At 40.6% G+C, this 21344-nt stretch overlaps 2 protein-coding genes across 4 annotated transcripts in view; one reads left to right on the top strand and one right to left on the bottom strand.

Annotated features, from left to right (window-relative positions):
- Positions 1-16715, top strand: part of slc6a15 (solute carrier family 6 member 15) — a 36790-nt gene extending 20075 nt beyond the window's left edge. Inside the window, exons 6-12 of the mRNA XM_031295318.2 lie at positions 1794-1904; positions 4921-5162; positions 5959-6157; positions 6905-7097; positions 8132-8291; positions 9322-9484; positions 15396-16715. Coding sequence (XP_031151178.1) covers positions 1794-1904; positions 4921-5162; positions 5959-6157; positions 6905-7097; positions 8132-8291; positions 9322-9484; positions 15396-15776 — 1449 coding nt within the window. The 3' untranslated portion in view covers positions 15777-16715. The remainder of the gene's footprint in view (positions 1-1793; positions 1905-4920; positions 5163-5958; positions 6158-6904; positions 7098-8131; positions 8292-9321; positions 9485-15395) is intronic.
- Positions 16716-17705: 990 nt separating this feature from the next.
- lrrk2 (leucine-rich repeat kinase 2) overlaps positions 17706-21344 on the bottom strand; it is a 52450-nt gene continuing 48811 nt past the window's right edge. For 2 of the 3 annotated variants that reach the window (XM_031295301.2, XM_031295304.2), the window contains exons 50-52: positions 20894-20962; positions 20671-20807; positions 17706-17956 (exon numbers count right to left, since the gene is read on the bottom strand). In XM_031295301.2, the coding sequence (XP_031151161.1) occupies positions 20683-20807; positions 20894-20962 (194 nt within the window). In that variant the 3' untranslated portion in view covers positions 17706-17956; positions 20671-20682. Of the gene's footprint in view, positions 17957-20666; positions 20808-20893; positions 20963-21344 lie in introns of all 3 variants that reach the window. The other variant, XM_031295303.2, reaches the window with a different exon arrangement.

Here is a 21344-nt window from a genome sequence, read left to right as displayed (position 1 = left end):
CAATCTCTTTTAGACGTAAAATCCTTTAGATCACCGACACATTATGAAGAATCTTAACGATTACAAGTCTGTCATCATGGGAAAACTTTTAGTATCAGTTTATGATCACAACAGTGCAGTTCTCAGAACATGACCTTTGCAAGAAGCACATCCTATCTGCCATGACACCTAATCTTCCATGATAAAAGTCTCTTTTTTGATAGAACGTAAGACTGATGTTACAAAGGAGCAAATATCTGCTTTCCACACAAAATAGCAGCCTGTTTGGCTTTGTGCTCACCAAGGCCACAATCGTATTCTTAAACAAGAGCACAACGCTGGGAGGTTTAATCAGTGAAGGGCTGACAAGAGCTGCAGCTGAGGAAAGTAAAACACTAAGCAAAGAAATGTATTCCAATTATGACATTTTAAGTATTTCAAAGCTGTTCTATGCATGTGAAAACCTAACGTATAACCAACTTTGTATCTGTGCTGTTGTCAAGAAACCAAACTTTAAAATAAAAGTATGATTTCCTTCGGAGGTAGAACCTGTACATTACCTGAGAACAAAGGTGGGGGACAAACTCGGACATGGATTGTGACATCACAAAAGAACTTCATGTTTAGGAGAATCACAGATTAGAAATTAGTCTTTTTCTGCTTCCAAGCACTGGGAGAAAATCATTAAACCTCACAATCATTGACTGAACTTTCAAATATATGACGTATTCCTGCTTTTGACATTATACAGTCTCTTTCACAGCTACACATGGACCACCATGTAAGAAACGCAATGTCTCTGAATACTAACTGTGCTTATGACTCCACCCCAAACTCTCCCACATCTCCAAGGGCCTGCACCCACACCCCACTGCCAGTCCTGTAAAGCGACGTGTCACTGTGTAGCAGCTGAGTCAGGTCTCTCAGTCTTTAAGTACCACCCAAGTCTACACAGAGAAGGGGGGTAAAAAAGACAGGAGGCTCACTGTCTAATTAGCACAATAATTGGACAAAGGGTCTTGAACAGGCTCAGCAGCTACCAGTTCTAGCCTGGGACCCTGCTGCTGACATTGGTTACTCAACTTTCACGGTAGTCAACACTACTTGAAGATATATTGTCATTGTCAGAGATACACAAAAGAAAAGTTTAAAAATGTGTCTCACACTCAACATAAATGAGAAACAAAAGAGAGAAACACAAATGTCATTGACATCAGACAGAACTGTTTAGGTTTAACTCTCCTTTCTGCACAATTTAATGTTTAAATCATCATGATCAACACTGCATAGATAGTCAGGCAGTGAGATCGCACTACATTTATTTTTATACTTTTCTAAAGACGCACACACCATCGTCTAACAAGTGTTTTTTTCTGACAGGAACTGAACAGCAGTTATTTTAATTTCATAGCCAAGATTTCTGAACGCTACTCAGTAATCTAGAAACCCATGATAACTGGCACTCAACGAGACATAATGTACATCAAAAGTGGTCCAATTAAGTCTGTTCATTTATCTTGAAACTAGTTCATTGGCATTAACAACAAAACAGAATTCCAATGCACCTTCGATTCAGTTTTTGCCGCTTATGATTGTTAGAAACATATTTTGTCCTTACTGCTGACAGTTTCACCTCTAATTACAATGTGAATTATGCATCCATTGCTCCTGATAGTCTCATGTCTTCCAAGACACAGTGTGCCACGCTTAGAGGAGGGATAAGACGTCATCAAATATGCAGCGTGACTTTGTTGAAGTACAGGCAGACTGCAGAAGTTTGATGCCATTTGACAGGAGGTTTTATTTGCTTACAGGTGATGTACTTCAGCTCCCTGTTCCCGTACGTCGTGTTGATTTGCTTCCTGGTTCGGGCTCTGCTCCTGAAGGGCTCCGTGGACGGGATTCGACACATGTTCACACCCAAGGTAATCCATGTTTCGAGTCAGCGTTTCTCTAAGTACAAATTCAGAGCGGGGATGCTGCTTGGAGAAAATAAAGCCACTAAGGACAAAGTGTTTGGGAGGGCTCCAACTATTTTTATTATTGATCAAACTTTGTCTATAAAATGTCAAAAGTTAACAATTACATTTAGTCAGAGCCCAAGGTGATTGTTTTGACCAACCAATGGTCCCAACGTTTATTATCATATATAACAAAGAAAAGCAACACATCCTCACATCTGAAAAGTTGGAACCAGCAGAAGTGTGTCATTCCTCGTTGAGAAATGACTAAAATGATTAATCAATTATCAAAATAGTCACCAATCGATTAATTGCCCCTGCTTTACTAAATAATTTCTTATACTTACTATCCCCTAATGATCAGGAATATACATCAAAGCCTTTTTGTGTTACCCACCAGCCACTGTTGAACTGAACTCTAAAAATGAAATCTGCACTGTAATAGGCTGGCTCCTCTGCAGCAACAGGCCAATGGCACCTCAGGCTGTGGAATCATGTCACCATGGAAACAGGAGTTACTGAGGCTTTATGTAACCAACCAGGCGGAGATGCTCGTTCACAGCAGCAGCGTCTGTCTGTCTGTCTCGTGTGTCTCGTGTGTCTGCTCAGTCTCCCCGGCTGACATCTTACGACTTCAAACGACTCTTTCTGCCACCATCTTCAGCGCACAGTACCTGCGGACATCAAAGTCCTGCTGCGTGGGCGTTCTAAGACCTTTGTAATACAAAACTTCAACATGGAAACTGTCACGATGCCAACTGTCATTTGGCAAGACGGCGCATTGAGAGTCTGCATAATATAGTCTACAGTACATCCACGACGTTTCACTTCCGGTATTGCTCCGGTGCCGCCAGAAATTCCACCTGATGTCCCTCATTCAGGCTGGATGTCCGTTACCTTGAGCTATCTTTGTGTTGGCATTTTAAACTCTGGTTGATTTCTGAGGACTATGGTTAACTGCTCCTCAGATCTCTGCAGGGTAAATCCAGACAGCTAGCTAGACTATCTGTCCAATCTGAGTTTTTTGTTGCACGACTAAAACAACCTTTGAACGTACAAATGTTCCACCAAAACAAGTTCCTTCCTGAGGCTATTTTGCAGAGGCGGCGTTGCCGTGGCTCTGTCCGGCGCTTAACACCGCCCAAGACGATTGTGATTGGTTTAAAGAAATGCCAATAAACCAGAGCACCTTTTTCTCCCATCCCGGAATGCTGTGTGGACTGGTCTGGCAATGCCAGACTAGCAAAATACAAACAGAAATGTTAATGTTACTTATTAAAAAATAATTGAGATAAAGGATATGTCTCTTTAAAGCAGCCATATTATGCTAATTTTCAGGTTCATAATTGTATTTTAAGGTTGTACCAGAATAGGTTTACATGGTTTAATTTTCAAAAAACACCATATTTTTGTTGTACTGCAGTGCTCTCTCTCACTGCTGCAGATCCTCTTTTCAGCTGATCTCTGTTTTAGCTACAGAGTGAGACCTCTTTTCTTCTTCTTCTGTACTATCTTTGATTGCACTCGCATGTGCAGTAGCTCAGATGTAGATCATGTCAGCTAGCTAGCTCCATAGACAGTAAAAGAAAGGCTGTTTCTACAACTTTGGTCAGTTACAAGGCAGGATTAGCTGGGAGACTTCTAAATGAGGGTGCACATGTAAGTAGTTCTTTTGTAGATTATGGTGAACTTGTGTGTGTTGTAGCAGTGCTTTGCTATTGAGAATGAGGTAGCATGCTAGTGTTAGCATTAGCATGCTAACGCTACGAGCTAATGGTTGTGGTTAGCCTGCTCGTTTCGGCTTGTGACGTCACAAGCCGTGCCAATTTTGAACAGCTCACCCAGAGACTGAAGGCAGGACACATTCAGAAACTGTATCTCACTCTAAACAGCATGGATGGATTTTTTTCAAAGTTTGTATGTGTGTGGAAGCACCAGAGACACAACATAACACCCCAAATCCCAGAAAAAGTGATTTTTTCATAATATGGGCACTTTAAAGCAACATAGTAGACATATACACACATTTCCACTTTAACTTTTCAACTAGCTTAAAATTAATTGTCCCTTTTCTTGCAGCCAGGTGATGCACAGAACACACACACAGACTTGAGCCTAAAGCATAACACATAAAGCATATAATAAAAATATGGAAAATGTATGCGAAACCACAACCCACACTAGCTAGTGATAGCATAATATCCAGCCATCATCGCCCCAAACAAATTTAAACATTTATTGAATGTATTTACGATATTAACAGATTAATTCTTTACATTGTCAACTTTAATTATTAAATATCAGAACATTGCATTAATAAGTCTTAAGTTAATAAGTTTTGCCGGACCAAGAGTCTCAAACCTAAAAAATATTCAATTTACAATTATATAAAATGAAAAACACGAATATACATAATCTCAACTCAAGGTCCACTTACTTGCTTTTTTTGCACTTTCAACCACATTTCACAGTTCATCAGCGATTGGAACCGGCTTCCGTGTCATCATGACCCGCACAAGTGTAGAACATTTGTCAAATGCAAATCACGTCTAGCAGCAACTCTTTACACTTCACGGACATTTTGCTGCTTAGACATTTTATAATATTGCTTTCGTCAGCTATAAATAAATAAATAGATACCAAGCCCCACAGCATTTTATCCTATTTGGTCATGTGGTGAGTATTTAGTCAGTGTGGAAAGCATTTGTGATATTACTTTAAAGAAATCCCTGTATAAGAAAATATCAGTGTTTCAACCTTGAGGGGTGTGTGTGTGTGTGTGTGTGTGTGTGTGTGTGTGTGTGTGTGTGTGTGTGTGTGTGTGTGTGTGTACATTTTGACATATTATAATCAAAAGAGACATGAAATCTTTTTTGATATGGGAGCTATAAAACAAATATAAACATATTCCTTCAATGATGACCCTAAATGTAGACTGTATTGCCAAACTAAGCCAACTCTTCCTGCGTTGTGTTTTCAGTTGGAGATCATGTTGGAGGCCAAGGTGTGGCGAGAGGCGGCCACGCAGGTCTTCTTCGCCCTGGGCCTCGGCTTCGGTGGCGTCATCGCCTTCTCCAGCTACAACAAGCGGGACAACAACTGCCACTTCGATGCCGTCTTGGTGTCTTTTATTAATTTCTTCACCTCTGTGCTGGCCACCCTGGTAGTGTTTGCAGTGCTGGGCTTCAAAGCTAACATAATGAACAGCAAATGTGTCGCACTGTGAGTAATACAAGCTTCCTCTTTTATTTACATATTTATAGACTGCAACAGCACTTCCTGCAGACCATCAAAGAGCTGATCAACAAGATCAGGTGGGAATGTAGCTCGCAGTGAAATGGTGATTGTGGCTTTTTGAAAGGCAAAGTGGCTTTGTAGTATTTTTATTCTTTAGATGTCGGAAAACAGTTTGGGGGCAAATCTCCTGCAGAATTTGATCAATAATATTTTAGACAACTTAAAGGACAATTCCGGCGCAAAATGAACCTATGGGTTAATAACACATGTGTACCGAGTCGACCGTTCTCTGGGATATGTTTTCATGCTAATCGAATGAATAACCGTTACCTTCCCCTTTCTTTGTGTTGGAATTTTAAACTCGGGTGGATTTCTGAGGACTATGGTTAACTGCTCCTCAGATCTCTGCAGGGTAAATCCAGACAGCTAGCTAGACTATCTGTCCAACAAGTTCCTTCCCGAGGCTATTTTGCAGCGGCACCATGGTTCTGTCTGGCGCTTAGCCCCGCCCAAGATGATTGTGATTGGTTTAAAGAAATGCCAATAAACCACAGCACGTTTTTCTCCCATCCCAGAATGCTGTGTGGACTAGCCAGACCCTCCTCCGCAACGCTGTGGAGGAAGGTCTGGCAATGTGAGACTTACTTAACATAAAGTCATAAAATCTGCTATTGACAGTGTTCATTTCAGCCAGCAAAATTGATGTTTTGATGTTATATATGCTGCACGACAATGGAAAGCTCGACATGCTAACAAACTTCTGCCTGTTTATTTTTGTTAGAAACACCAACAAGATAGTGTCGTTGTTGGGGAATGGTATTGAACCAGGCCTGATCCCCCACCACATCAACCTCACTCACGTCAGCCAGGTCAGTGCTGAGGACTACAAACAGATGATCGATGTCATCAAAAAGGTTAAGGAGGGCCAGTTCCACACGCTGGGACTGGAGTCCTGCAGCATTGAGGAAGAGCTCAATAAGGTACATGCAAAAACTGCAAGTCTTAACACATGTCCGTTTCATTCATGTTCATTTAAACTGTTTAGTTTCTTTACTTACATGGGTATGGTATTTAGTCAGTGTGGTAAAGCATTCATCATCAGCAATTGGAACTGGTACTGGCTTCCATGTAATCATGACTCTATCACAGGGGTCTTAAAAAGTCTAACATTTCAAAATCAAAATGTTAGGCCCTAAAAAGCCTTAAATTCGCTGTAGTACTGTGTTCTAGGTCTTAAATAATTTTAATCAGGTCTTAATTTTCCTACGTCCATGCAACACTACCTCATTATGCTAATTGTTTTTTATTCTGTGGTGTTGTAGTTCGTTCTTCTGCTAGTCCAAATATAATTTCAATGTATTATGACTACAAATGAGACCAACGTAACTTATATTGCAGCCAATCAGCTATTGTGTTATTGGTGCTAGTCTCTTTCTGATTGTACCACAGACATAAAACATGTGTCATGTGCTCACTTCACTACTGCTTACATTTTATGTTGTTAAGCTGCTATTAAAATCCAACACTTTCTGCTAATGTTACACAATAAAAGCTTTTCAGGAAAGGGAAGGGATTAGGCCTGCTGAACTGCCAAGAGGGTTTTAATGTGAAACAGATGAGAGGGTCGAGTTTTCATTATACTTACAAAACAAGGGAATTAGAAATAAAGGTTCATAAAATCCCTAAAAGTCACCCATGTCAAGCCAAATCTTCTCTCCCCCTAACAGGCGGTCCAAGGCACAGGCTTGGCCTTCATTGCCTTCACAGAGGCCATGACCCACTTCCCAGCATCGCCCTTCTGGTCCGTCATGTTCTTCCTCATGCTGGTTAACCTCGGCCTGGGCAGCATGTTCGGCACCATCGAGGGCATCCTCACTCCGCTGGTAGACACTTTCAAAGTCCGCAAGGAATTTCTTACAGGTTAATGAGACCTCTAAGTACCTCTTCTTTAACTCTTGCGAGGATCAGATGACTTTTAAAATGGTGACTGAAGTGCTCTGAAAATAGTTTGAATGAACACATTTCATTCTGTAAAGTCAGTGTAATTGCACTATTTTTTTTTTTTATACTTAAATTAAGTCAAACAAATCGCTTTTTGTGTCCTAGTCTGCAATTTGAAGGTATTCTGTAGCGTTATGTAAAAGGAATTGTGATCCTTGTGTCACAACAAATGTCGTGGGTGCAGGAATTTGGGAGGCAGTAAAGTTAGGAAAATCTTGAAAAATTGGGGATTGGATTGTAAAAAGTCCTGTGCAGACTTCTTGGATGTTGAATGTTGAGGTTGGCTTAGTTTACCTTAATCCCTGGATGTCTATGAAGTGTGAAGAAACTCACATAGGAAATACACTCTTCAACTTCTCCAAAGATGGATGGGTTAGTCTCATAATAATTTGAATATATTTGTTTAAAGAGAAATATGTATATTGTAATGTTATGATGCCAAAGTCGTAAACCCTCCACAGACATGAACTAAAGCTTAGACAGTCTAACCTACCATTCAACTTACCTTTACACTGCATTCAGAGACAAAAAAAGGGATAAAGTACCCAAGGTTAGGAGAGTAGTAGAAATATTTCAGAAAATGACCACATAAAACATGACCGGTTTGATTAATGATGGCTCCGTGGTTGTTGCACACTACCGTGAGCAGATGTGGGCCATCCCACTGGTCTTTTGACTCAAATAGCTTTAAATGGGTCCTGCTCTACTTTTATATACTCTGTTTGAGCTCAGTTTATCTCTACTCTTCTTATCTGAGTTTGGGTGTTAGTGGGGGGATAGTGCCACCTCACCTATTGAATTTACCAGCAATGCTGTTTCCATCTGAAACTTATGACTTATGTATCGCTCAATATAATACTTTTCACACTGAATGTGAACCTTTTTAGAGTGACATGTATTGTAAGCTATCTGTCAGTACGCGCTGTAACTAACAACCTGCTCCTCTCCTGCAGTGGGATGCTGCGCGTTGGCCTTCTCCATTGGCCTCCTGTTTGTTCAGCGCTCAGGGAACTACTATGTGGCCATGTTCGACGACTACTCGGCTACTTTGCCTCTGCTCATCGTGGTCGTACTGGAGAACGTGGCCATCGCTTGGGTCTACGGGATTGATAAGTAAGTACAGTACACAACATCATTTGTACCTCAGGGGTTTTCCTGCATAGAGGATTTTTTGGCGCCCACCCCCTAAAGAGGTTTTAGCCGGCCCCAAAGGAAAAATCCCTAGCACTGAAATGACAAGAATTGAGAAAAAAAAAAAATAGTGATTCAAATCTTCTCTAAATGTGTTGAAGAGCAATTTACCAAACAACCGTTGAACAAACAGTACATTAACTTGAATATGAGAGCTGTTGTCAGTTTTATCTCCAGAGTCAAGCTGTGTCAGACTCTCCTGGTGAAATATTAAATTATTTTTTTTTTTAACCAGTTTTGTTAATTGGGGTTTTATTTATTCAAGCATAATTTACATTTTCTGATTATCAAATTGTCAGAAATAACAGGAAAAGGCATAGATTTCTGTCAAATAAGGTAACACAGACTCTTTGCCTTTACTGTACGCGGACTCATCATGCTTACTTTCATGCATAGTCATCCCCCCCCCACCTCCAAAAGTCCCATTCAGAGCCAGGAAAAAACCTGCATCTTATTTGGTAAACAAAAAAAACTGCAGCCACAACCATTGCATTCTCTGTTTCTGTTTCAAATATTCAAACAATAATTAAAACTTTAAATTAAATATTTATATATGTATATTTTTTTTACACAAAGTTGATCACAAACTGAGAGCTGTGTTTCTACCTGGTATGAAGATTTGAATAGGCTTAAAAGCTTACAGTCTGCTCTCAGTTTTGTCTTCCAAATGCTGTGAGTGATTCCCATAGGAACAAGCCGTTACTGGGATGGTTAACACAAACTCTTAGCCTGCGAAACCACTAATTATGGACCCATGAACGGCTATATTGTTTGAATGAAACGATTTAAAAGGAGCCATGAAAACACCATATAAATAGCATGTAAAGGCCATCAGGTATACTATAAAGCAGCCATGTGAAACTATTGTGAGTTCTTTACCACAAACATCTGATCTAACCTCCTGCTGCGTCGCTCTGTTCTCTCCCCTCCCGCCTTGTCGCCACTCTCTCAGATTCTTTGAAGACCTGAAGGACATGCTTGGCTTCACGCCGTACCGTTTCTACTACTACATGTGGAAGTACATCACACCCATCCTGCTGCTGGTCCTCCTGTGCGCCAGCTTCATCCAGCTGTCCATGACGCCGCCCAGCTACAGTGCCTGGATACAGGAAGAGGTGAGTCAACGTCTCCGGCCTCGTCTCTCCAGGGACCGGGGATCAATGGGGGATGGAAGTTCTCCCACTTGTTGTTAAAAGCCTGGAACAAGTAAAAAGCAAATTTTAAAAAGGGTTCAAAGTAAAATGAGGCAGTAGTAGGGGGAGGCAAAGTTTGCTCACATTCAGCGCGTCCTTTAACCCTCAGACAATCAACAGGATGTGCAATCTACCACAGAGACCTTCAAGCACCTGTTTGATCACATCAAGAGAAAACTTAGTCATTTTAAAAGCTTCAGTAAGTGGAGCAAAGGCCAAATGGGGCAGTGTCCCTGTAGTTTTCCTTAATTTGACCTACTGACTTGGCCCAAAGAATCCCGGATATCGTGGCAGCACACCCAACTGTGAAGAACATTATACTGCATATAGGGTCACATGATGTTGTAAAGCAACAGTCTGTATTGTAGAAACTGGACTTTACAGATCTGCTGAAAACAGTCAGCTCCCTAAACGCGGAGGTGTTTATCAGTGGCCCTCTACCGCCAGTCAGAAGAGGAGCTGAGAGATTCAGCAGACTGTTGGCACCGAACAAATGGCTTTCAACTGCATGTACACAGTTCATTGACAATTTTAACATTTTCTGGGACCGCAGACATCTTTTTAAAGCAGATGGACTTTTCCTTAACGAGCCAGGAGTAAAGCTGTTCACCTCCAGTGTTTCCCATACATAGACTAATGTGTGGCGGTGCGCCGCACTATCAACACCGGCCGCCGCACATTGCGTTTCATTATTAATTTTTTTTTTTTAAACGCTATTGAAAACACGTTCTTCTGCATTTCCTTTCTCTGCTCTCCTCCGTCTCTCTGTCACTTCTGTCTCGCTCACACACACACACACACACACACACACACACAGGTCCTCCCACCATGCGGTGTTTGGTGTTTTTAGCCCCCAACGTCGCCTTTCAGGCAACCTACTTTACTTTCTGCGCCACACATCTGCTCCCTCGGCCAAGGACACGAGACAAGCGGAATCTAAATAAGAGGAAGACATAACAAAGCACGCTAGTGATTCACAACAGCCCCCACCTGAGCAAAGATTTGACCATGGGAGACCACAGAGCAGAGACGAGAAATCTCAACACCCGTCCAACACTCCTCAAACTCCCTCACCCTTTCCCCTCTTTCCCCCATCCCCATGTTGGAGTTCACTGACCAGATGAAGCAGCTGGTAGTTGCTGGAACCAAATTTACCCCCCTTCCTTCTCCCATCATTTGCCCCCGGTCAAAAGTAAAACGCCAGGCACCTCTGCCCCCTCAAGGACGGCAGCTAACTCCTCCTCCCCAGACTGATAAGGATGCTTGTGTACAAAATGCAACAAGCTTTAACCGATATATGCCGGGTCCAGGCTGCACGCCTAGTGGCACTCATGACTTTTTCCAGGATAAGCCCAGGCCCTGTGTATTAAATTCTTCATCAATGTATGTTGTGATAGGTAATAGAAAAAGAATGGTGAATCCGCTAAGTAAGAAGAAGCACTTAACTGCAAACTTAGCAAATTTAGAATCCATTCCTCGTCAGCCACAGCCTATTCCAAAACATGAGACAGATAATTATTTTAACACATTAACACTAGCCTTACTAAGCGTCAGGTCTTTGGCAGGAAAATCATTTTTAATCAATGATTTTATTATTAAGCACAATCTTGATTTTATATTTTTAACTGAAACCTGGTTGGACCATAATAACAATGGTGCTGTTCTTATCGAGTCAGCTCCCTCTAACTTCAGTTTTATGAGTGAGAATAGCGTGAATAAGAAAGTTCAATTCAATTTTATTTATAGTATCAAATCATAAGAGTTATCTCAGGACACTTTACAGATAGAGTAGGTCTAGACCACACTCTGTAATTTACAAAGACCCAACAATTCCAGTAATTCCCCCAAGAGCAAGCATTTAGTGCGACAGTGGCGAGGAAAAACTCCTTTTAGGAAGAAACCTTGGGTGGTGGGAAAAACTTCCTTTTAGGGAGAAACCTCGGACAGACCTAGGCTCTTGGTAGGCGGTGTCTGACGGTGCCGGTTGGGGGTGTGATGAACAATGGCAATAATTGTCATAATAAAGATAATGGAACAAGAGCGTAGCAGGACGCAGCAGGACGTAGCAGGGCATTGCAGAGTGTAGCAGGGTTTAACAGGGCATAGCAGGGCGCGGAGCAGGACCACTGGGACAGCTGCAATTGTGATTTAGGTGCCACCCTAATCCAAGGAAACACATAAGGACTTCGGGGAATAAGCTCCCCAGAGCTAGGTTAGTAATGAGCATTTCTGGGACATGGATGCACACAGATGGAAAGAGAGAGGAGAGAGGAAAGGAGGTGGAGTCGCCATTTTGTTTAATGACTCGTTCCAATGTACGCAAATATCTTATGGAAATTTACCTTCTTTTGAATATGTGGCTCTTCAGCTTAAGGTCCTCCCCTCTAGCTATATTTCTAAATATCTACAGGCCACCTAAATACTGTGCAACCTTCTTTGATGACTTTACTGAACTGCTGTCTATAATCTGAATAAAAAATTAATTATTGCTGGTGATTTCAACATTCATGTTGACAACCCCCAGGATAGAGGGACCAAAGAACTGTTGTGTTTTTGAGAACTATGGACTGACTCAGCATGTGACAAAGCCCACGCACAATAAGGGGCACACTCTGGACTTGATTATCTCCAAGGGTCTAAACATTTCCAAGATTGTGATGACTGACATTGCTCTCTCTGATCATTCCTGTGTTTTCTTTAACGGCACTTTCTTTTTGGTGCCCAAAAGTGTTCAAATAAAGGTAATCAGAAAACGGTATATCACTGAAAACACCAGTGAAACATTAATTTAGCTTCTCTCCTCCACACCTGCCCTCTCTAGGGTCTCAGTCACTGAGCTTGTAGACAATTTCAACTGTAAAATTACAAATGTTATTGACGCCATTGCTCCCACTATGGTCAAAGCTGTCTCTGGTAAGAAAAGATCTCCATGGAGAAATGTTATACTGGTGAGAACAGAAAAGAGTGTTGAAAAGCTGAACGCAGGTGGTGAAAAACTAATCTCCAGGTCCATTATAATAACTATGAAGAGAGACTTCGCATTTATAATTTGGAACTGAGGACTGCAAGGCGGTCCTTCTTCTCTGACATTATCGCCAGAAACAATAATTCACGTGCTTTGTTTGCTACGGTCGATAGGTTAACAAATCCTCCAGTACCAGTAGCATCTGAACTTTTATCTACCAAGGCCTGTAATGAATTTGTCTCCTTCTTCAAAGACAAAATTCATAAAATTAGACAGTCAGTGCCTCCATATCAAGTACAGGATAAGTGTTGTCACAGTGTTCACGCAAAACAAATTCCAATATGACACAATGTCATATGACCAACCATAAAAACCTGGAGGACATTATACAACATTTGAAAACCTCCTCCTGTTGTCTTGATATTCTACCAACATGCGTTTTCAAAAATGTTTCGAATTGTTTGGCTTCAGATCTTCTACAGATTGTAAACACGTCTCTTCTCTCAGGTATCTTCCCACAGGCTCTGAAAACTGCAGTCATCAAGCCACTCTTAAAAAAGAACAATCTAGACACATCACTAATGAGCAACTATAGGCCGATATCAAACCTTCCATTTTTAAGTAAAATCATTGAAAAAGCGGTTTTCCAACAACTCACCCTTTTCTTGTCACTAAACAACAGTTTTGATGCCTTCCAGTTTGGTTTTCGACCACACCACAGCACTGAGATGGCTCTTGTTGACATCCACTTAAACACAGATAGTGGCAAAACTATAGTCTTAGTATTACTTGATCTCAGTGCTGCATTTGATACAGTCGACCATGACATATTACTAGACCGATTTGGAAAACTGGGTTGGCTTTCTGGCTCAGTACTAAACTGGTGTGAATCATATTTAAAGAATAGGGACTACTTTGTGTCTATAGGTAGGTAATTATACATCTGAGCATAGAAATATGACGTGCGGAGTTCCCCAAGGCTCCGTTCTGGGGCCTCTTCTGTTTAATATCTACACACTTGGCTCAGATTATGGAAAACAACAAAATAAGTTACCATAGTTATGCACACAAATTTACATAACCTTATCGCCAGGGGACTATAGTCCAATACAAAAACTGACTAAGTGCATTGAACAAATTAACGACTGGATGTGTCAGAACTTTCTTAAATTAAATGAAGAAAAAACTGAGGTGGTTGTTTTTGGAGCAAAAGAGGAATGATTAAAAGTCAGTGCTCAGCTTCAAACGACAATGTTAAAATCAACAGACAAAGCCAGAAATCTTACGACAACTACAAAGTCAGCCTATTACCACCTTAAGAATATATCAAGGGTTAAAGGACTTATGTCTCAGCAGGATTTGGAAAAACTTGTCCATGCTTTTATCTTCAGTAGACTTGACTACTGTAACGGTGTCTTTACAGGTCTCCCTAAAAAATCAGTCAGACAGCTGCAGCTGATTCAGAACGCTGCTGCTGGAGTTCTCACTAAGACCAAGAAAGTGGATCACATCACTCCAGTCCAAAATACATTTCTGAGCTGCTACTACACTATGAACCACCCAGACCTCTGAGGTCGTCTGGGACAGGTCTGCTCTCTGTCCCCAGAGTCAGAACTAAACAGGGGGAAACAGCATTCAGTTTTTATGCTCTACATATCTGGAACAAACTCCCAGAAAACTGCAGGTTTGCCGCAACTCTCAGTTCTTTTAAATCAAGGCTGAAGACCTATCTTTTTGATGTTGCCTTTCTTTAAATAACTGTTCATTTCTTATACTGAAGTTGCATTCTTGAAACTGTGTGAAAATCTATATAAGCATATTAAGAGAAATTAAAAAGTAATACCGGTGGGACCGGCCCGTTCTAGGAACGGCAAGGATTGCGGTTGGATTACGTGTATAGAGCAACGGCTTATACATTGTCCCATACTAGCACCATAAAATCTCGTATTTTATCTGCTTTTATATTTTTAACTGTTTTTAACTGCTCTTTAATGTTATTCTTATACTGCACTGTAACTTTTATTCTTGTATTTTAATCGTTTTTATGTAAAGCACTTTGAATTGCCCTGTTGCTGAAATGTGCTATACAAATAAAGCTGCCTAATTTGTCCAGTGAGGCTAACACTTCTCAGCTCACCAAAGCAGCTAATTGGGTTCACCGGCAGCTGTACTAAGCCTCACTGTGAGATGCATTTACCTTACCTGAGTGACCAATTGGTCATCATTTTTCTTGTGCAGGCTCTTAATGCCTTCGAGTAGACACCTGAAATAAAATGATGAGAGCAGGGCTGCAACTAACAGTCATTTTCATTATCATGAAAAAAAAAGTGTGATTAATAGATAGTAGTTATATAAAATTCAATTATTCACAAAAACTTGTGGAAAATGCCCCTAACAGTCTACAAGTCAAATGTATTCAAAGTACAGAGTAGAGCAGAGTAAAGCAGCACATCCTCATATTTAAGAAGCTGAGACAGGCTGTGGCATTTTTCACACAGAAAACGTATCAATAACAACTAATGGTGTCAGCATTTGGTGAGCACAATTGTTTATTTTCATAGGGCAGTATTCTATAACCTAGGTCTGAAATTGAGACTACTTCCGCTCAAATAATGACCTTTTTTTTAGACTTTTAACATCAGCCTTCAGGGAAAAGAGCAGAGGAGCCATTCGACACAATTCAATATATGTCAGCGTATGTCACAACCTGGATGGCGTACCACCTCCTGCTGAACAGTTTGTCTTGAGATAAACAAGTGTTCCTGCATTTAGACTCTTGAGTTATCACTAGGACTTTCAAAAATGACATTTCGACATTTGAAACCGGTTACAAACTTTGCTGTTTTTTTTCTTGCCTCTGTCCTCCAGGCCAAAGAGCAGACCTTGAACTTCCCTCCATGGGGCATCGTAGTCTGCATCTCCCTGGTGGTGATGGCCATCATGCCTGTGCCTGTGGTCTTTGGCCTGCGCTACTTCAACATCATCGACGACAGCCCTAGCGGCCTCTCCACAGTCTCCTACAAAAAGGGCCGCATCATCAAGGAGACCGCCCGGCCGGGTGAGGATGACGACACCAGCCTGATCCAAGGCAAGTCGCCCAGCGAGCAGCCCTCGCCAATGCCCGGCAACAGCATCTACCGCAAGCAGAGCGGCAGCGGTGGCCCCGACGCGGACACAGCACCCAACGGCCGTTACGGTATCGGTTACTTGATGGCCGACATGCCGGATATGCCCGAGTCGGACTTATAGACTGACTATAGTAAGCCCTGCCCGGCTATACCGGCTGGCCACTCTTCCCCTCCACCCCTCTGCGTGCGTTTAGTTGGCCGTATCATACATGTATATTTCACTTGTACTGTATATTCTTTGTAGATATCGTAGCTGCTCTCTTATTTGTCGTCTCTGAACCTTATATAAAAAAAGGTGTGGCAATAAATCTCATCGTTGTCTAACTCTTTACCCATTTGCTTGGCTGCGTCCCAAACTCACCTCTAGCTCCTGCTCCCTCTGGCCTTTGCTCCCTCCTCCTTGTAGGTGCTACAGGAGAGATGTAAGCAATAAGGTGGAAGCTCCACCAGGCCTACTTGAACAAGAATCTGCAAAGAGCAGTCTGCAAAGGAGCGAGTTAGGGGTTCAATAGGTCATCTTGGGACTGCACCGGTGTCTGTGAGCTGTGTATATCAAGCCAGCTTCAAATCCTGCTGTTAAAAAAACGGTTGTGTATATTTTGATCCCTAACTGCTGGCCAACAAGTCCTGAGATTAGTAGCAGTGCAAGGCTCAAGAGATTTTTCTTGGTGAAAGTTCAGGTCAACTTAGTTCAAACAGTGAGAGGATGGCCTTTGAAAACCACTCCTATGATTGTTTCAGACAAAACTGTGCCTAAGTCATTTATATTTGTTTATAGAATACATGATGAACGTTGTATATTTAAGGTATTCTGTAAATATAATATAAATATTATAAATATATTTATCTTGATAGTTTGGATATCAGAACACCATGTTTTTAAGGTTCAGAAGTACTTCAAATCCTTAACTCGTGTGTCTTTGTTTTTTACTAATGTGCTGTCAATGTTTGTGAGGACTGAGTTCTCTTTGTAAATAATTTTTCCATGAAATAGCTTCAAATGCAAACGTCTTTTTTTCCCTGTCAAGATTAAAGATCTAATATGGTCCATAACCTGAAACTAATGTGATTTTTTTTTTGTGTGTCTTTTTGTCTATTAGAATGGCAGTTTTTCGTCAGTCCAAATTCCAGGTTCCCATTACATACATATATCTCTACTCCTCTAAAATACATGAAAAGTATGTTAATTTGAATAACACAAAAACCACTATATCAAACATACAATATCACAACCACAAATACAAGATCCTTAATGTAAAGAAATGTACTCTTAAAAGAACAGAGGAGCAAACAAAACTTTGTATTTAAACAAATCTGTAAATCAAATAAGTAAATGTAATTTAAGCACTTCTACTTATAAAAAACATTACACTTCTTCCACCCCGTTTTACTGTGTTTATTTTTATAAATAATGCTCTGACAATATAAACAGAGAGCCATCACAATACATAAAATAGTATTTACTGACAGTTTGACACCATCACAAGCAGTTACTTCAGGTAACATGTCATAAAAACATTGTACAAAGTCGACAGTATCTGATAAGTCCTGTGGAGTGGATGAGCTCACAACTAAACACACACACACACACAGGCATGAGAATAAATAATCAAATATACACATTTTTAGAGGCTTTTTTTCCTTTGGCTTTCTTTCCAGTTTCAGTTTCTTTTTTTAAAATCACACTATGGGTAAACAAACATCTCTATTCATTAGGAGCAGGAGGTTTTCCTGAACATCTGTGCTGCTCTCAGCCCAGAGAACAACGCAAATTAGACCAGCTGTGTCCCTTTTAAAAAAAGTGTCTCTCTTCACACATTACAAATATTGTTTGGTTACACTTTACTTGAAGGTATCTACATAAGCGTTATAAACAAGTCATAAACGTTTATGACATAATGCTTCTTTTAGTAAGTGTCATTCGGTTTTTGTCATGACAAGTTAGGGTTAGGGTTAGAGTTCATGTGTCATTACTGTGTCATGTGTTCATGACAGTGTCATGTCACTCTTACGTAGATACCTTCAAGTAAAGTGTTACCGATTGTTTTCCTTTTTTTTTTTAAACATGGCAAATTATTTCATAAAAAAAAACAAAACAAAAAACATTCTTCAATCAATCAAGCATCAATTTCATTTGATTGATTCATTGTCATGTGTGCCTGCCCCCCCCCCCCATTAGTTCTGGGTCAGTGCACTGAGAAGTAAGTATGGCTGTCACAAAATGAGGTAAAACATCTCCTTCAATGGGTTCTGCTGACACATCGATCCACTGGAGAGTTGATCCCTTTTCCACCAACAATCCTGTGAAAAACAGACAAATCTAACTGGTATTGTTATTACTGCCACCGCCACCACTACTGCTACTTAGGGTTGGGTCCCGAAACCCGGTTCCACTATGGAAACGGTTCCTACGCAACCGGTAGGAATCTGACCGGATTAGAACGCAAATTTTGGTTCCTCATTTCGGTTCCACTTAATGTGTCGACTAAAATATTTTCCCTATGTCTCTCCGAAACGGACGTAAAAATATCACACTTTCTCTGTAGTCTACCGTTAGCTAGCTACTGTAATTGTAGGCTACTTTTATTTTTTATATTTACCACCAAAACGGACGTAAAGGCATATTAACTATTCAACAACTCAACATTTATTCTGTTGTTACTTGTTAATAGTGTAACTGTTATTTATTGTTAAAGGTCCCATGACATGGTGCTCTTTGGATGCTTCTAGACCTTAGTGGTCCCCTAATACTGTATCTGAAGTCTCTTTTATATAGACCTTAGTGGTCCCCTAATACTGTATCTGAAGTCTCTTTTATATAGACCTTAGTGGTCCCCTAATACTGTATCTGAAGTCTCTTTTATATAGGCCTTAGTGGTCCCCTAATACTGTATCTGAAGTCTCTTTTATATAGACCTTAGTGGTCCGCTAATACTGTATCTGAAGTCTCTTTTATATAGACCTTAGTGGTCCCCTAATACTGTATCTGAAGTCTCTTTTATATAGACCTTAGTGGTCCCCTAATACTGTATCTGAAGTCTCTTTTATATAGACCTTAGTGGTCCCTAATACTGTATCTGAAGTCTCTTTCCCAAAATTCAGCCTTGGTGCCGAATTACAGCCACTAGAGCCAGTCCCACAATGAGCTTTACTTAGGATGTGCCATTTCTGTGTCTGTAGCTTTAAATGCTATTGAGGAGGAGAGAGGGGGGGTCAAGGTGGAGGGTGGGGGTGTGGCCTTGACCAACTGACACTTTGCTCATTTGAAAGCCATGATGTCTCTCTCATGGGCGGGCCAAATTCTCTGGGCGGGCAAAGCAGAGACAGGGGAGGTAACCTTGCTCCTTATGACCTCATAAGGGGCAGATTCCAGATCGGCCCATCTGAGCTTTCATTTTCTCAAAGGCAGAGCAGGATACCCAGGGCTCGGGTTACACCTATCACCATTTCTAGCCACAGGGGGACCATAGACAGGCTGGGGGAACGCATATTAATGTTAAAAAATAAAACCTCATAAAGTGAAATTTTCATGCCATGGGACCTTTAAATGATTGTAGTTGTGAGTTAGGTGACTTAGGTTTACTTATTATATATTGAAGTACTTTAAAACGTTAATATATTGTTACATTTAAATAATGTTCAATTAAAAAAAAAAAACTCTCTAAAAGAGCCTTTCTTTGATGTCATCTTTCAGTTTTTCAAGAATCGGTTTAGGAATTGGAGTTGTTTTAAAAGTACCGGTTTGGCATTGGAATCGTAAAAATCCAAACGATACCCAACCCCACTACTACTACCACTGGTTCGGGCTGGGCGACTTGGTTGAAATAATTATCATGACATACAGTAGGGCTGTACCAAATGTCTGTCCGTCGTCATATTTTCTGAGGTCATCATCGCCCTAAAAACAAAACAAAATCCTGGAACAAAATCCTCAATTTGAATAAAGTGATTCATCAGATTAAATGAGTTCAGTCATTTCATATTAAATCAATATTATCCTTTTTTTCGTAACTACTTCAGTAATTTACTGTAATAGTGTTAGAGCCGAAATAGATTTTTTGTTTTGTTATTGTGGTTATATAAATGTAATTTATGGTGCTGCTAGACCGCCTCGTTAATACAGGTGCCTTCCTTTGTGTGCGGCAAGCGGGAGCGCAAACATTGTAAGTGCTGTGTTTGAATTTTACGTTTGATAAAAGTGAAATTTGTTGCCAATCTTTTTTCTTTCTTTTTTTCAATACACTTTAACTTTTGGACTAACCCCGTCGGAAATAATCCTACCCAGCAATCACTGCAATCTAATTCTACAAATAGTATAATACTAATAATATTAGTGTAGCCTAATTGTTATCTGCAACTGTGCAGAAATACTGGGTTTAAACAGAATGAATGGACATGAAAGGGAAAAAAGCTGTGCAGCATTCAAATATTGAGTTACAATTCGAAGGTCAACGTTACTGGAAAATACAACCATGTCAAATATAATTTTTGTCTGTGTTGCATTTCAACCATATAACTGGCCAATTAGGGCCTAGACAAAAGGCCATGTTGTTTTTGCAACACCAGGCAGTGGTGGCCTACAGGTTAAAGAAGTGAGCTTGTGACTGAGAGGTCGCCGGTTCAATCCCCAGACCGACAGATAAAATCTGGGTGGGGAATTTTCTCCACCACTGAGGTGCCCTTGAGCAAGGCCCTTAACCCCAACCGCTCCTGTGGAGATGCTCAGTAACCAGCAGATCAGACTGTGGTTGTACTGGGCAGCTTCCAGGTATGAATGTAGAACTCTGTGAATGTGACAGATTGTCGTTGCAAATGAGAATTGGTTCTCAATTGACTTACCTGGATAAATAAAGGTTAAAAAAAATAAAAAATGAAGCTTTAAACTTTTCGATACAGCCCTATCATGGTTATATTACAGACATTTCTGGATATTGTAATTGTGTGCAAAATGAAATACATGCCAATAACATTAAATAACAGTTACAGACATGACTTAATGGGAATAAAACACATACGAATGTGTAGGCTCAGTCATGTTGGAGCTGCTCTCTCATTTTGGCTGCAATCTGCTCTCTTTTCTCGCAGTGTTTGTTCAGGTCTTTGCCCTCCATCGGCAGAGCGCCGTTCCACACCATCAGCACCGACTCCTCGTCTAAGAGCAGAGGCAGGCTCACACTTTAGAGAAACTCACACAGCGAGACAACTGCTTTCATACAAACAATGAACCATCGGACTCACCAAGGTGATTTGTGTCTTGTGGGAGTCTTCTGCCCAAAATCAGCACCACATTCTTCCAGTTTAGTGTTTCTATTCATGAAAAAAAGGATCTGTAGTCACTACCGACATACACAGCAGCTTGACAGAAAGGCTTGTTTAGATGCAGTATTTAAACAAGATAATAATTACGACAAAGAAAGACATATTGAATTTAATACGCAGGCAAGCTGTAAGCAGCATGCTGGGCTGTTTCACACATTTTTTCACACAACAGCCCCAGCAGACCATGACTCACTATAAAAAAAAAAAAAGCCAAAAAGAATAACCCAGCTGTAGTAGAGTCTTCATTTTTGTTTTCATTAATTTTCCTACTCAGTAAGTGTTTCTGCTGCGGCATTATGTATGTCTTTCATTTACTCTAGGCTCAAATACTTCAAGAAATTAAACAAGTTTGCTGCTTCTCTATAAACTC

This window comes from Sander lucioperca, chromosome 7 (assembly GCF_008315115.2).
Source record: "Sander lucioperca isolate FBNREF2018 chromosome 7, SLUC_FBN_1.2, whole genome shotgun sequence".
NCBI lineage: Eukaryota > Metazoa > Chordata > Actinopteri > Perciformes > Percidae > Sander > Sander lucioperca.
Note: the sequence above shows the minus strand (reverse complement) of the source record. Positions and strands in the feature narration are given on the sequence as shown.